The 16,643-nt window shown below is 36.7% G+C and overlaps 2 protein-coding genes across 8 annotated transcripts; both read left to right on the forward strand.

Annotated features, from left to right (window-relative positions):
* The first annotated feature begins 115 nt into the window (after positions 1–115).
* On the forward strand, positions 116–7,588 carry LOC124304078 (wee1-like protein kinase). The gene is made up of 4 exons (XM_046762068.1): positions 116–505; positions 2,455–2,782; positions 3,712–4,594; positions 4,893–7,588. Exons 1-4 carry the CDS (start codon positions 274–276, stop codon positions 5,205–5,207), a joined length of 1,758 nt encoding a protein of 585 aa, XP_046618024.1. The 5' UTR covers positions 116–273; the 3' UTR covers positions 5,208–7,588.
* Positions 7,589–10,495: 2,907 nt separating this feature from the next.
* On the forward strand, positions 10,496–16,125 carry LOC124304076 (RNA-binding protein 27). 7 transcript variants are annotated; one of them, XM_046762065.1, is made up of 10 exons: positions 10,496–10,685; positions 11,825–11,943; positions 12,133–12,421; positions 12,533–12,697; positions 12,809–13,170; positions 13,253–13,501; positions 13,775–14,302; positions 14,453–15,237; positions 15,396–15,686; positions 15,753–16,125. In XM_046762065.1, exons 1-10 carry the CDS (start codon positions 10,627–10,629, stop codon positions 15,753–15,755), a joined length of 2,850 nt encoding a protein of 949 aa, XP_046618021.1. In that variant the 5' UTR covers positions 10,496–10,626; the 3' UTR covers positions 15,756–16,125. The 7 variants fall into 7 exon arrangements, with proteins under 7 accessions (XP_046618021.1, XP_046618016.1, XP_046618017.1 ...); XM_046762060.1 differs by having other exon boundaries at positions 13,775–14,290; positions 15,771–16,125; XM_046762061.1 differs by having other exon boundaries at positions 13,787–14,302; positions 15,771–16,125.
* The last annotated feature ends 518 nt before the right edge of the window (positions 16,126–16,643 follow it).

Genomic DNA, 16,643 nt, shown 5'->3' on the forward strand with positions numbered 1-16,643 from the left:
TAGTGCTTAGAGTGGGAATCCAATAGCGGTAAGGGTTACATTGACGTTATAGGGCGCCTGGTTTTAACGGCGATTCTGATTGGTCGGACTTCTCCTCCCCATGATGCACCGAGCCACCCGCCACAACGACGGAGCGTGGTACGAGTAATTGCATTTGAATGAACGTAAGGTGCTTGAATTAGAAGTAGTTGATTAGTGCCGGTTTGCGCGAAGTTAACAAAATATAACAGTGCCGAAACGATCCACGGTGCCCGATGGTGACAAGTTGAGACAATGGAGGTCTCTCAAAAGCTGAATTTCGACGCCTGCGACATCGAGGATGAGGAACTGAACATCAGCTGTCGCACGAACAGTTCGGGTTGTGATGTTGACGACGTGTTGAATTCCTCGGCAGATGATTTAGAATGCTCACCTTTCCATCAACCCAGGAAACTCTCGTTCAGTGCCGCAATGGAATGCGGCGATAATGACTCTATACAGAAAAGTCCGACAATCGCAGTAACAGGTTAGACAACAGTTTTCGTGAATATTTACAACGTTTCAAAGGCTGATCTTTCCATCGTAAACTGTACAAGATTTTTTACTTGTAGTCTAGCACAAACGAGCCCAGCATTTAAAAATTCCTTAAGCAACTTACCAGTATAATTGATGGGCGGATATAACTTTATATAAACTGCAAGCAACTTGTGACTTATACCTTTAGTAAAGATATGGTTGTCTTTGAAACGTTTAATGTATGAATTCATTGATTAAATAATTGTTGGACCAATTAATTCATACCTTTGTTATTATCACCCTCCATATTTATACTGTGAAGGGATATTTTGAACATCTTCTCAATTTCACAGTAACATATTCGCAATTGGTAACCTAGCTTTATGAGTTACGTAGTTGAACCAACTACATAATGAATGTCTTGAATTTGGTAGAAAAGAATTGATGAAAAAAATGATTGAGCCAATTTTTGCATACCCAAATACAATGCATAATTACGTAACGGCACAAAAAACAGTGAACTTTTCATTACAATAAAAATTTGTCAAAGTATTACATGTTGTATGTTTTTATGACATATGAAATAAATTTATATGTTCTTAATTGAATTTTACAGTATGATAAAGCGTCACAAATGGAAACTGTTGAATATTTATTTTCGTTAACCCAGATGATAAAGCAATTTTTCTTGACTTAGTATCTTGACTCTTATAGCGAAATATATTACAAACTTCCTTGTTACGAATATCTATACCTATTCGTGTACCAAGGGCTGTGCATTGACTTTTCTGGTGATTGCAAGACGACAAAATACTAGTTCATAGTCTCTTGTTGTCGCTTGCCGTCTCTGCAATCTTATTGAGAGATTTCCTAGTGCAAAGCCCTTCGAACTATACAAAATTATCGAAACCATGTCGGTCCGTTACATTCAAAAGAAATACTTATGCTTAAATACAATACTGTAGATAGTGTAGGCAGCAAGTCGTTGAATAATTCTCATACCTAAACTGATCATTGAAATGTACAAGATATGTCAAATTAAGTATCAAAAAAGTGGTAGGTCTCTAGCTTCTCGAAATACACTGCGTTATGCTAATAGTGCCGCTTCCCCGAATTTGTGCTGGAACGCTTCTCCCACCCGTGGCCAAGTTATATAGCTCTTTCAATAATGCCGCATGCTAGGTGCAATGAGCTATTGTTTTCCTTGCCGTATTGCATCAAAAGTGGAAGTACTGCTTTCTGCGGAAAGTTATTCCCCTACATGCCCATCACCGGCAATATTGCGAGAGCGGACTGTATTGAAATCTCGAAATTCTACCAGATCTTTATTCGGTCACTTGGTTCATCGGGTAGGGCTCGGATATTCGTTCTAAATCTTGATTGAGGAGACATTCAGGCATCTTTTGGCTCGACTATCTATAATCTGTCACTGATAAAACTTAGCATTTCTCAGAAACCGAAAACACGACTCAGGCGTGTACAAACAGAATCTAGTTTTTATTAAAACCGTTGATATTCTCTATGGTTTGTTCAGATATTTTTTGGTACTTTAAGAATGTTTCATTTTCCATATACGGCTAAAGAAAAAGCTTAAAGTATGTACAGATAAGTTATGACCTGAAAATGTCCATTAAAAGATTATTTGAACTTCAGAAAGACACGAAATTCATTAATCATTACCGAAATGTTGTATTGGAGCTTTGTAATACGTTTCCTTGAAAAATATACATCAATTCGGAAGTGTGAACTTGATTCTCAGTATCGATTTGTTCGAATAAAGCATTGGACGAATTTGAAAACACTGCATATTCTGCAGCTCCCATATGTACAAAATAAATTTAAAAATAGGAAAAATGATTGTTCTGTATTATTAGTCAATGTCCTTGGAGAACTCACTTCAGTGGCTTAGTTTGGTTCATCAAGGAATCACACAAAATGCGATTTTTTTTGCTAATTCAGGTTCTAATGGAGTAAAAATACCTTCTCGAGAAGGAGGACCTGGCGAATCACCAATGGAATTGTCTAGCAGCCCACCTTACAAACGCGTTAGAGCACTACGGTTATTAGATTCACCTGCCACACCAAAAACTCTGATAGAAAAAAGTATCAACCATACTCCATTGCCTTCAAGATGCACTAGGCTTTTTCACCCAGAAAAACCACGAGCAGTGGCTTCGTGTTATCCGACAAAGTCTGATAAACCAACAGCTAATGTTAACCCTTTCACACCTAATGGAATGTTACTCACTGCCAGAAAGAGAACTCGGTCCAAGCGCAGTCTTAATGGGTGAGTATTTGAATATATTTATGTGCCCTAATATCTGTCAAAGTACTGGATTGTTTTTTACAAAAAGTGTTTAACAGGTCATATAATAGACACTTGTTATTTTTGGTAATTCTTTATGTCATACCAGGCTACACAGTGGATCCCCTGTTTCCCTAAAAGTAGCAAATTTTTTTTTCTTCCCCTATAAGCAATCTGAAACTAATGGTTTTCCCTAAATGTACCTTAAACCAGCCCCCCCCCCCCCCCCCCCCCCGCTCCCAATTTTTGCTAGTGAGTTGCTTTTTATTCATAAACTCAAATGGGTTGAAAAAATCGATGTCATGCTTGAGAACAGTGTTTATACTTTCAACTTAACATAGTAACAAAAAAAGAATACATCGAATGTCAAAACTCCTATATTTCACAAAACCATGATATTTATGGTTTAATTGAGTGTATCTACCTCTATGATAGTACAATCTATGAAATAGTGCGCTCATCCCAAATTATTTTGTTCCTACATTTAGTTGGAAATCTAAACATTCTTCTCAAGCATCAATTGATTTTCCCAGTCTATTTTAGTTGATGAAACAAAAAAGGCAATCAAAAAACATTGATAATTTCAATGTACTTTACATTCAAAATTTCAACCACCCACGTTAATATTATCCTAAAATTTGTATATTCACAGAGAATTTTTTTTATATAATATGAATGTTTGTGGTGTAATTAAAAAAATTCCAAAACGACCAAAATAATAAACCATTTAGTATGTATCTAAGTTTGCTTTATTTGATCAGTTCTGTGAAAAAATACTGAAACTCTAATACCCCCCTATTTTTACAAAACTTTCTCCCATTTTCTTTAATATTGCCTGGCTTGAGCACAGTAAAGCCTGTCATGTACAAATTTGACTTTTGGCTCATATATAAATTTCTTCTCAAACACAGTTCTCCTGACATCCGAATTCCCAAGTTTGATCTTGTTGATTCAGAGGACTCGGACAATGAAGTAGCACAACCAACGAAGCGTGTTGCGCTCCATGCATCAAACATATCTAGGTACCACCAAGAGTTCCATGAACTCGAACTAATCGGTATTGGGGAGTTCGGCTCTGTATACAAATGTATCAATAGACTAGACGGCTGCATCTATGCAGTAAAGAAGAGCATTAAACCTGTAGCTGGAAGTGTAAACGAAAAGAATGCTCTGAACGAAGTATACGCCCATGCCGTACTTGGCAAGCATCAGCACGTAGTGCGCTACTACTCTGCATGGGCTGAAGATAACCATATGATCATTCAAAATGAGTACTGCAATGGTGGGAGTTTGGCTGATGCCATTTCTAATCTTCCAGCCGATAAGAGGCACTTGTCGGAAGCCGAAATGCGCCAACTTTTGTTGCATGTTGCAGAAGGCCTTAGATACATACATTCTATGCAATTAGTTCACATGGATATTAAGCCTGGAAATATTTTTATTTCAAAAGAAAAGAGGCTCCATACCGTTAATTATGATTCTGCTGATGACGGGTTTGATGAGGAAGAGACCGTCGAAGAAGAAATAACTTATAAAATTGGAGATTTGGGTCACGTCACTTCAATTAGTAACCCGCAAGTTGAAGAAGGCGACTGCAGATATCTTCCAGCAGAAATTCTTCATGAAGACTTTACTCATTTACCTAAGGCTGATATTTTTGCATTGGGTTTAACAGTTTATGAAGCTGGAGGTGGGGGTGCTTTGCCTAAAAATGGTCCCGAATGGCATGAAATTAGGAATGGAAACCTCAAGGAGCTACCACATTATAGTAGAGATCTGAACGAATTATTGAAGGTAATTAAACATTCTTACGTTTAGACTGAACAGTGTGCAAATTGCTTAACTGAATTGCAAATTGGAAATTTTCAACACTCCAACATTATGCTTGATTTTCCAATATTTCCTTAAATTAGTTGCAAAATTAGATTATTTATTATACACTGTTTTCAATTTAGATTTCCTTTTCAGACTTGTATATATAAATATACCGTTTTCATTTTAATCTGAATGTAGTGCATTGTCTCATTGTACCAGAGTGAAGATCGTATGTTTCTTGTATATTAGTTCACACTGTATCAATTTTATTCTTCAGCTGATGATTCATCCAAAACCAGAGATGCGACCATCTGCAGTATCGTTAATTCAAAACAGAGTTTTATCCCCATTTGGGAATAAGACCAAAGCTCAACTACGGCGGGAGCTAAATGCTGAGAAACTTAAAAATGAAATCCTGATGAAGCAACTTCAAGAAGCTGCTAAGTGCCTAAAAACTATTGCACCCAACATGGGTGCTATCAATCTCTCTACAAATTTTGGGGGATATAGATTGAGGCCGACAACAACCAGAACCTCTTCACGGGCAGTTGGCAAAAAGGTTAATCGTAGTAATAGTACGACAAATTTTTGATGGTTATTCATGAAAGAAAAGTCAATGCAAGCTTTGAAGCAAGCATGGCATCAGATGGTGCCTTGATATTGTGATATCCAAGTAACTTTAGTAAGTAAGTGAAATAAAATGAATTTTTAACCCAAAATAATTAGTATGCAGAGTTGAAATCATAATGTGCCACTAACTAAGGACGAATATATTGCTTGTCAAAATTAATCACTTCAATGTCAAGGCTTAATTTATAATAAAAATAATTTGAACAGGTCAGACTGTATTTTATATTCTATAATTCTCAATTTTGCACCTTAAACATTCTCCTGTTGTTGTCGATGTCACCTCTAAGGTCTCAGCAAAATACATCCATTTTGTTCAACTTTATTCTACACACGTGTATCAAGTAAAATGGATTAATTTGATGAAATATGTATTTCTTTATTTTTCTCAGTAGGCCGAGGTACAGAGTTAAACGAACATTGAATGAATATGTGTCTGGCAATGCTGCGTCCTTATATTCCTAACTCCATTTAACTCGCGACAATTTGACTCTGCATACGATGTTACAACGTAATAAATATACTCAAAAAACAGTTTGTTGATTGAGTTACCCAGGAGCTAGAGTATTTTCTTTTCTAAATTATTTTGTCAATTTTTTTATAAGTGCACTTTTCAGTATGCCTTGAATATCGCATCATAAATATACATATATATGTAGAAATATATAAATATTATATGAAGTAAATAATACGTTGACGTAATTAGAAAGCAGAATTTCATTCCCATTTTCTGGTTAAGCTTGGAATGGTGAATGTGAAGTTTACGCTTTCTGCTCATTTACAATGTAGGTCATTTTTTTTATAGAAAAGTAAACCAGTTAACTTTGGCAGTAACACATTTACCCCAGTTTTGAGTTACCTGGGAAATACGGAAAAATATGCGATGTATCCAGACAATAAATCGTAGCTGTGAACCTTTTTTATAATGCTGAAGGTGTCTGGCTACAAGAATTAATATAATTACCCATGTTTCGACTAATAACTGTTCATTTCTTGCAGGATTTACATTAATCCGTTACCATTAATTTGTTATCTAATTTTCATTTAAGCTTAAACAATAACTAAACCTTGGTGTAGCATGAAATATCCAAGGAAATTATGCAGCTACAATACTCTCCCAATTTCCCAGGTGTCTTTGTATTTATATCTACAGCATACAGAGCTGCTGCTGTACATTTTTCATTTACACTTCAATCGGAACTATTAAAATTCATTTCGATGTTTTTCTCTAATATTGTTAGTATTAAAAGTGAACAAAAGTTCTCATAGTTTCCAATGAATTCATCAACTTGAAATGCATTAATTATGATTATGCGAAATTGTGTTCTAGTTATCAGATATAATGCATGACATTTTTTTTCTTGCTAAATTTGAAAATTTGCCACGATAAAATTAATTTCAATATTGCAAATTTTCAAGTTCAGAAATCAATAGTCATTTTCATAAGTCACGAAAATATCGGTAAGTCTGTGACAAAGCAAACTTTAACCAGAATGAAAGTTTGTTGATTTTCAGAACACACTAACGTCTATACCATTGTGACATCGTTTTTATATTGTAGTTACTTGTGCCGTTATGTAGATAATTGTTAAGCAGTGTGACCAGAGGTACAGCATCGTTAGAACATTGGAATCATTCTTACTGTGCCCAACAGATTGGTGTATGTGATGGAAGGTTTCTCACATTAGTCTGTGATTTTACTTTAAATAGTAAAAACGAACTTGGAGTGTGTTTTACAACCATTATTTTTTTAATTGTATTTTGCTTATATGAGCACGGCCTGTTTTGTAAGCTATGTACTAATTGCGTAATGTAGTTATTATCTGTAAACTGTCATTATTTTCATTATATCATACCGTGAATCGATATACATGTATCTAGTGATAAAATTTTATAATTTTTGGTATTTACAATGTAAGTCCAAATAATAAGCGATTGTTGCATGTAATTTTAACTTGAAAGTATGTTATAATTAACCATATACGATAGATAATTAAGAAAAAAAGTACATTTAATTCGAATAATTGATAAAATATAAGATAGTTTAATCTTACATCAAGAATAATTACAGACTAAGAATCAATTGACTGACAATTTACATACATATAAGATTAATTTAGTGATGTGTATTGTCCTAACATAATTTAAATTTTATTTATCACGATAACTATCTACATATGTTATAATACTTAAGTACTTGTGACATCGCATCAATGTTTCTATGTAATTTCGAAATATATCTTTACGAATAGCAGTGGACTTGTCGATCTTGGGGAAGCCTGCAACCAATCATGCTTCGGTGCAAAAGGAACACTAGCGACGCTTGTGGTGAAATTTTTTAGTGGGCGGATTCTATCAATTCACCCATTTGAGTTCCTCCTCATATGCGTTGATTTCATACTCTAATTCATATGTAGTCTTCAAGAATAATTTTTTTTTTTCAACTGAATTACATTAACAGCAAAATGTTTATTTTCCCTTGATAAATTATTCAAATTCTTCCGATTTATCTGATGTTAATTTTTTTTTAATTTGCATTGAAATATTTATTCAAGTCTTTAAAATGGAATTATCACATATAATTAATTTATTTCAATAATTTTAATAAATTAAATACATTTAGTTTCGTTTCGTTACATTTAAATTATTATGAATTGAAAATTGAAGTTATAACTATCATAATTGTTGCTGAACGCGTATGCGTGATTAGACAAGGATAGAGAAGCGATATGCAGCTTTCTCTTTCTATTGCGCTATCACATTCACCAACGGACAACCTCCGTACTCCTGCGGTCTATTCTTATTACAATAGAGATGTCTATGCTTTCTGTACACGGAGATAGTGCTCTTTACCTCTGCCCTCCATTACGCCAATTTCATCGCAAGTTATTAAGTACGTTTATGCGGTGCTGTTATTCCGGTTGTAATATGGCTGACATAACAAAATAGGATTTCAAAATGTGTAAATCCATTATTTCCGATCTAATACGCCATTTACAAGCATTTTTAAATCCGGTATTACTACGTCAGCCATAGTAAAATCGGATTAACAACGCCATGTAAACGTATCATAATCACAATTCGTATAGAATGAAACTCGCAATTTTGTTTGAACTGAAAACAAGATAGCCGAAAAGGGAAGACATTAAGGAATATTAATATGCCTTATGTGGTGTTTTCTATTTACCGCTCTCTGGTTTTCTAGTCTATTGACAGACGCGGAACTGTAATCTATAATATGTAGTACATACACACAATAATATTCATTAATACCTTATATAATCTTCCAGCTATCTTATTTTCCGTCCGAACGAAAATGCAAATTTGATTCTATATGAATTTTGTGACAATAATTGGCGATGCAGCCATAGACTGCGGTCCTAATTAGAAAGAGAAAGCAACAGCGGAAGTCCTACCTCTCACTTTAATCGGTGCTAATCAGGGTAAGAAGACAGTTGAAACTCGGTTGAAAATAATTACTGAACCCAATGTGCACCGGTTAACCACTTATTACGATATAAAACGACGTATCATGAACAATAAGGTTCGGCAATTTCTTTAATTATCTAAAATTTTACGCTTCTGCGTCTGGCGCCAAATCAAACTATCTTTATCGTTATTGTTCAGATTTGTACCTGCACCGTAGGGTGCCAAATTATCCGCTCTCGACCTTTCTTTAAATATCGTTTCTAGAATCAGTCGAGTTCACATCGTACAAGTGTTAAACGAATTAATATCTAATGAACATGATTTTCCATCTATATAAATTTTTATTATATGAATATTCGCAGGGCATTTAAATGGCTGTTACGCATTCGTGTTCATTATGAGTATGTATGTACGTTCTTGAGCCTCGTCAAAGAGGTGTTCTATTTTGCTGCGGGCTTCGACGACTTCAAGGCAGACTTCAAGGGCGTCCCATTTTACCCCGTTGTCCCTAAGAATACTTATTTATTTATTTATTCAGGTGGCATAGGACACAAGAAAAGCACATTACACAAAGGGGAGACTCCGGCAAAACCCCGTACCGATTCGAAAAACAGTGCTAATTACTTTTTTACCTTGTAATTGATTCGAAAAAAAGTGTCAATTATTTTCCTAATTTGTAATTTATTAGTGAGTAAGTCGAGTCTGATCTGTTTGGATGCTAAACATTCTTCTTCTTCCCAGTGGCTATTCCCCAATGATGCTAAACATTCTTTCAAGTTAAGACTTAAAACTGTGCATATACTACTGAAGATAGTTAGTCATGCCATCAACCTCGCGTAAACTGCAGCCGAAGTGATGAGAGAGCAAGATATATACCTGGATATTTATTAGGGTATGTTCCGATATACACTGCGAGCACTGTAAGGTGTGACGTTAATTTAGTATACTGCGAAGCCGTTTATACTTATATAGCTATACTGGTTACTGTTTAAAACGGAACACAGTACAGTATACTGTGATCGACATTTTTTGGCGTTACTTTCATTTCATACATAATATTTGTTTCATACTACAATAAACACAATTTCTTCAAATTTTACATTTTTGTTTTGAACGGCCGGTATTTTTAAATGACAATATTCAATAATAATAATTATCAATAGTGGAAGCTGTTAAATTTCTGAACGCTGTTGATCACGTGATCAAAGCACTGAGAGCACCTTACCCCGAAAACACCAGTGTTCACAGTAGAAAAATGACAACGACTTATGACGTCATATATTTCCCTAGGATACTGCGACTGTATACTGTCAGTCTATGGCCGTGTTCGTAAATTGACTGACAGTACTGAAAATTCCCTAGGACAGAGTCAGAGCTATCCACGAACTTGGAAGCGCAAAAGAGATGAAAGATTGCTGACAGTACTGTCAGTCAATTATCGAACACGGCCTATAACGGAACGAATTTCTCCCCAGTAAGAGCACCGAACAGTGCTCGCAGTGTATATCGGAACCATCGGAACATACCCTTAGTCTGGACAGGCTGAGAGAAAACGTATCAAGCCAATGAGACGAAGAGCGCGAGAAATTCAGTCTTAAACCTTCTACCTCTCTCTCTCTCTCTCTCTCTCTCTTTCTCTTACTCCTCCGCCACTCTTTCTGTACACGCAAAGCTATCTCCAGTATAGTATATGCTCAGAAGAGTTGGTAAAATTTCACCTCAAGATAGTTTTGAGAAAAGACGACAGGCAGCGAACGAATTTTAAGCATTACCGACATCTATTAATTTTTACAAGTGTGGTCGGCCATCTGTGTCAGCGTTTAAGCGTAGTGTAGCGAGATTTCATAATGGCGACCATCTCTACTCAAGAGAGCACGCATTCCCGCCGAGAAATCGAGTAATTTTGGTGGTTTTTTCGCAATTTCTATGTGGTTAACGTCGCGCATCTAACGATAATGATCATAGAGAACCCTGATCAGTTTAAGGCGTGGCTCACTGCTGTCCTGGAGCCGCTGTAAGTAGGCCAGCTTGTCTCATTGTAGATTTATGTGTGTGTGAAACTGATATCGTCGATGAGTGTACATGTGGTATACCACCGTACCTGTATGAGGGGTGATAATTACATGTGTTGTGTCCAGCGCTTCCATCTGACCCCCGAGACCCCCTAGTGCGACCGCAGTTTTGCTCTTCAATAATCCTTTAAAATATCAAGAAACTTCTGTGCTTGAGGATGATATCGGTTACTCCAATCAAAATTGCATACTTCTCTCATCTCTTACAAATTTTTCACACATCTCTTCGCTGAGTTTACTTCTCATTTTGCAAATTCCTACTAATGTTTTCACTTCTACTAACCGTGTGCCAAATTTTATCTCATTCAACCTACATCAATTTGACACCTACCTTATGGTGCTATAATCGTGATGAAGCCACAGTAATATGCTTTTTATCGCAATCCTGACATTATCGTCTGTTTCATACCCAAGTACAAATGGACAATACAATGGACATTTTGTCCAACTTTACTTTTGGGTAGTCAAACTTAGTTGCTTTATTGTCTCTGTAAAAAACGTTCTGGCACATAATCATTTAATCCGGAGATGGGTATCGTGATTAAGCTAAATAGATCACCTATAAACCATACCATGAGGTGTGATTTTGATAAAAATTTTTAAATGCAGTAATATTACAATATTCTGAAATATATGTCGTGTACTACGACAAGATATTATCCCTAATGGACCTATGTGATAACACATTTTAGCATTCCCAAAGCATTAGCACAAAATAGAATGGAACAAGTTGACTTTAGTTTCTTATTTATAAGAAAATAGTTCCTTGTAACCAATTTACGAATCTACGACATTGCGAATGAAAGATGGTGATATTAACAAACATTCAAGCAATTAAAGATTTGAACTAAAGATATTATTTCAACTCATCAAAATTAAAAGGCATAGATTCACATCATATTTTTATTAACACCTATCTTAGGATAGAGGTGATTATTTCCTATTATATTTCAAGCTGAGAATCTAATGCTTGTATAATTGCCTAGTGTATGAATGTTATTGCTATTTAAGATACATACAAGCATTTGGGGTTTCATGAATATTAGATATATCGGTCAATGTATGTACGGTCTTTGTATAGATGCGATGCAGATCCTGCTGCCCTGGCAAAGTATGTCTATGCTCTAGTCAAGAAAGACAAAACACTGGAAGAGTTGCGTGGCGGCATGGTTGAACAGTTGGATGTATTTTTACAACAAGGTATATTTACATTCTTATTTTTTTCTTTTTTGAGATAAGTTCATGCTCCATGGGTATGCTTCAATACAAATTGATAAAAAAGGATTTCTACTTACACTGAGTTAGATTATTTAACAAAGATGTGCTTTATTACCACAGGCATTCTACAATTCATAAAATTTAATGTAACATGTGTGTTTTGCCTCACAGAAACAAAGAATTTCGTTGAACTTTTATTCAAAACCTTGGAGACACAAGAGTACGTATTACCTCCCCCAAAAGGAGCACCTGAGGGTGGTGGAACACCACCTAGTATAAACCCACCACCTCCTGTTGAAAAGCAAGTCGAGATTATTATTCCCCCGCCTCCACCTACTGGTAGCCCTCCACAACCGGCTCAAGTGAATGGAGCTACCCCTGCAATAGTAATTAAAAGAGAAACTAGAAAATCTGACTCTGAGAAAGATGTACAAGAAAAAGAGAAGCGATCGCGAAGCAGGTATGCTTCACAGTTATACATTTGCCTTTATTCTGTTACATTAGAACATACTCATACACCTTTTGTGATGAAATTTCTATATTACTATACTTTCACGTTTTTTCCACAAAGAAGCGGAAGGATAAGATCAAGAACAAGATCGCGGTCACGGTCCTGGGAACGAGACCGAAGGCGATCTAGGAGCCGAGAACACATCCGCCGAGACAGAGAGCGTGACAGAAGCCGTCCTTGGAGAAACAAATCACCACCTCCTAACACCAGGAGGCACGATAGGAGGTAAATATATTTTTTACTTACTGGATAACTAGAAAACTTCCTACTCACGTGTCAACTCATTGAAATAATTATTCAATCTAATATCTCCAAAATATATTATATCAATTGTAGGCGCACAAGAAGCCGCAGTACATCACCATTACGTTCACGTATTCGCGATGGTCCTGACACTCGTGATCATAGAGCTCGGTTCCGAAACAGATCTCCTACACCTCTTAGATCTCGATCTAGATCACGGTCTACAGATCGTAAGAAAGTCGATAGATCTGAAAGAAATGAAGCTGCACGAGTAGAGAGAGGGGATGGAAGTCCTGGTGGTGGAACTCCAACACAAGACAGTAATCACGGAGATGTAGACATGAGACTTTCTACCACCAGTCAATCTATCCAAAGTGTTGTAGCTGTAGGTGCTAATCCACCAAATAGTCAATCTGGTACTCTTCAACCCAAGAGACGGTGTAGAGATTTCGATGGTATGTTTGACCTTCTACGTTTCGTCAATCAAATAATTCTTGACACTTAATAACTCATGAATCCTAATGATGTTTATTTCAGAGAAGGGATACTGCATGAGAGGAGATCTCTGTCCGTATGATCATGGTACTGACCCAGTAGTTTTGGAGGACGTTGCTTTGAGTCGTGTATTAAATTTTGGGCCTCACGGACCTCAAGCCCCAGGCACGGTACCTGTTTCCTCTGTACCTGAACCTCCTCCAGGACCAAATGGCAATGCTCCACCTCCCCACTTACCGCTTGCCAGTCTACCGCCACCGCATCTGCGAAATCAGCATCATTCTAATATGGGTAATTATTGAATAGACTCATTACTGTCCTATGCTCTCTCCCCAAGGACAGAAAAGGAGGTTCGATAATATCGAAGATTTCATATCATCCAGCAGTCTTCGGGGTGTTTACAGACTCTTAGATGCCTAGAATATTTCCAGGTTTATAACTTCTAAGGTAAACTGTTATGAAAATGCGTTTTGGATCGGAATATCTGTGGACACCCTGATAACAACCGCGAGATACACCAATGGCTTTCATATAAAGGCATATGCAATAAATGAGTTATGATAGTTGCATTTGCAGAATATAATCCAGATGCTCCAAGTATGGAACCCCGCATGCCATGGGGTCGACATCCGCCACCAGGTCCAGGAATATATGGCCGTGGACAGCGTGAACTTATCAGTGTACCTGTCATACCGCATTCAAATCCGAGTGAGATGCCACATACACCAAATAATCCATTAAAGCGTAAGCAGGCGTTTGACTTCAATCGCCTTGGACCGAAACAACGAGTTGTACATAATCCAGCTAATTGTTCTCTTGAATTGAAAAAAGTTCCACGCAGTTTGAATAACATTACTCAGTTAAATAATCACTTTTCACGTTTCGGAAAAATTGTTAATATACAAGTAAATTTCGGTGGTGACCCTGAGGCGGCATTAGTCACCTTCCAGATACCATCTGAAGCAAAAGCTGCCTATCGAAGTACAGAAGCAGTTTTGAATAATAGATTTATCAAGGTCTTTTGGCACAACAATGTTAACAATAATTCAACTAGTGGAGCCATTGAAAACGTACCTCCAGGTGAGAAAAACGGTAAATAATTCTCATTTACTACCACAGTATTTTTTGTTCCAAATTATTGATGCTTTGACCTCATTTGGTAAACGTAGAAGAAAAACATTATTTAATACCACAAAAAACAGTCTAGATGTAATCATTTCATTTTTTTGTCAAATGGAGCAGGAAGTCGTCCATCTGTTAAAGAGAGGCTAGGCGCTACAATTAACCAACCGATAAAAACTGAAGAAAATGAATATGTTCCCACTCGTCGTGCAACAGAAGAGCCAGTGACGCCAACTGTGATACCTGTGTCACCAAAAGCACCTCCCATACCATCTAGAGAAGACAAAGTATTGGCTATAAAAAAATCTCAAGAAATGTTAGCGGCCAAGGAAACGTTAAAAAAGAAACAGGAGGAAAAACGGAAGGAAGCTATAAAACTGACTGCAGATCTGCGCAAGAGAAAGCAGGAATTACTTGATAAACAACTTGTTGAAATTCGATCTTTAATAGAACGAGCTGAGAAGAATCCAGACCAAAAAGATGCAATTATGGTAACGATCAAAACTATGCAGCAATCCATTGACAGCTTACGGAAAGATTTGGCCACCAATGGTCAAGTGGGAGCGAATAAGTCTCAAATAAAAACCAGGGAACAAACTCAAAAAGAAATATTAGATGCTGAATTGGATCTAATGACTGCTCAACAAGAGGGTCAAGATTCAGGTGAATTACAAAAGAGATTAAATGATTTGAAAGCACAGGCTGCAGCATTAGGGTTGAATGCAGGACTTGGTGTGGGAAGAGGCGCTAGGCCAACGAAGGTGACACGAGGAAGTCACGTTTTATCTTATCGGGGGAGAGGACGAGGTAGTTTTGCTCATGTTTCTGTCGACCATAGACCAACAAGCCTCCTCATTTCTGGATATGAAAGTGAGGAGAAGGAGGAAGTTTTAGCGCATTTTCAAGTGAGTGCAATCTGATCTGCATGAAAGGCAAGATCATCGTACTAGAATCTGTTCAATATTTCTTGGATGGTCATTTGCTTTTTTTTTAATTGAAGCACGATTTATAGCTTATGTCATCCGAAGGACATAGAATGAATGTATATATCATGTTGTTTCAGCAATATGGTGAAATAGTTAATCAAATGGTGGATGATGCTACACCTTCCATCGTCATCAATTTCAAATCAAGAAAAGAGGCAGAAGTAGCACTGGTAAAGGGACGCACGTTTCAGGACAGATTATTGTCTGTGACCTGGGTAACCGGACACCACCTACATCGCGGAGGTGGAGGAAATGCCAATAGCAATATACCCCAACCAGCTCGTTCAGAACAAGCCCCAGCAACAGCGGATGAGGAACTTGAATTAGAAGTGCGTATTTTGTCGAATCTGAACATTTCCGATGACAATGTAAGATTATTGTCAAATTTTAGTTAGATTTTTCTACAATCTGGATAAATATTTTTGAAACTCAAGTGAGGATATGGGTTCCAGGGAGCTGCAGAAGCTTTACTTCTGGAGGAAAACGAAGAGGAGGAAGACGAGGATGGAGAGCCTCGCAGTTGGAGACGATAGCAGCGTCAATGTCCTCTGTGACGCGATGTCCATACTAGCTATAGTCACAGCGGGGCTATATGGAAGAATCAGTGTCGTTTACCACTCGCACGATCACTGGACAGAGTTTTGATGTAATCGATGACTTGGTTTTGGATGAACAAAATATCAGGCTCCAGACATTATTGAGTGTTATACTATTTGTTATATTAAATATGCTGTGTGCACCATTACAGTATCAATGATTACTGTATCGCAGCCGTACCCAAATAGACTACCACTACACGAGTTTTCAGAAAAAAAATAACCAAAATTATCCCATTATTTGTAGAATAAAATCGCTATGTTTTGTATGGGAAACTCTAAATGGTGTTATAATTTCATATAATTTCTTCGCTTTAACCTCCCCATTAATGGTTATGGGGCTTTGAGTTGTGATCAAGAGGGTAAGTCACCATGTACTTGGATCTTTCGTCTGTACTCATCGTCACAACATTATGAATTAGAACTTTAATAATATTTGTTGAATTTATATTTCATGGTTGACTTCGTAATGCGGTCTGTGTTCATATGTGATGTCTTATTTCCGAGATGTTAAATACCTAGTACAGTAGTTGAGGTAAGGTACGGATTAAAGGTGAGCATATTGTAAATATTAAGTTGATTAAAAAAACAAAATGACTTTTTTTTTTTTCGTTTAAAATGCCAAATTCAATAATTGCAGTAAGGTCAACTAAGATGCCTGTTAAAATATGAGCCCTTGTTATTAATATTTAGAGATTCCTCATCCCAATTTCCCAATTCCCATTCATT

Source organism: Neodiprion virginianus, chromosome 4 (assembly GCF_021901495.1).
Source record: "Neodiprion virginianus isolate iyNeoVirg1 chromosome 4, iyNeoVirg1.1, whole genome shotgun sequence".
NCBI classification, from domain to species: Eukaryota; Metazoa; Arthropoda; class Insecta; order Hymenoptera; family Diprionidae; genus Neodiprion; species Neodiprion virginianus.

Coding starts and splice junctions, on each gene's coding strand:
- LOC124304078 (XM_046762068.1), top strand. CDS start 274: ATGGAGGTCTCTCAAAAGCTGAATTTCGACGCCTGCGACATCGAGGAT. Junction 506..2,454: donor TCCGACAATCGCAGTAACAG/GTTAGACAACAG, acceptor TTGCTAATTCAG/GTTCTAATGGAGTAAAAATA. Junction 2,783..3,711: donor TCCAAGCGCAGTCTTAATGG/GTGAGTATTTGA, acceptor TCTCAAACACAG/TTCTCCTGACATCCGAATTC.
- LOC124304076 (XM_046762058.1), top strand. CDS start 10,627: ATGATCATAGAGAACCCTGATCAGTTTAAGGCGTGGCTCACTGCTGTC. Junction 12,422..12,532: donor GAGAAGCGATCGCGAAGCAG/GTATGCTTCACA, acceptor TTTTCCACAAAG/AAGCGGAAGGATAAGATCAA. Junction 12,698..12,808: donor ACCAGGAGGCACGATAGGAG/GTAAATATATTT, acceptor TATCAATTGTAG/GCGCACAAGAAGCCGCAGTA.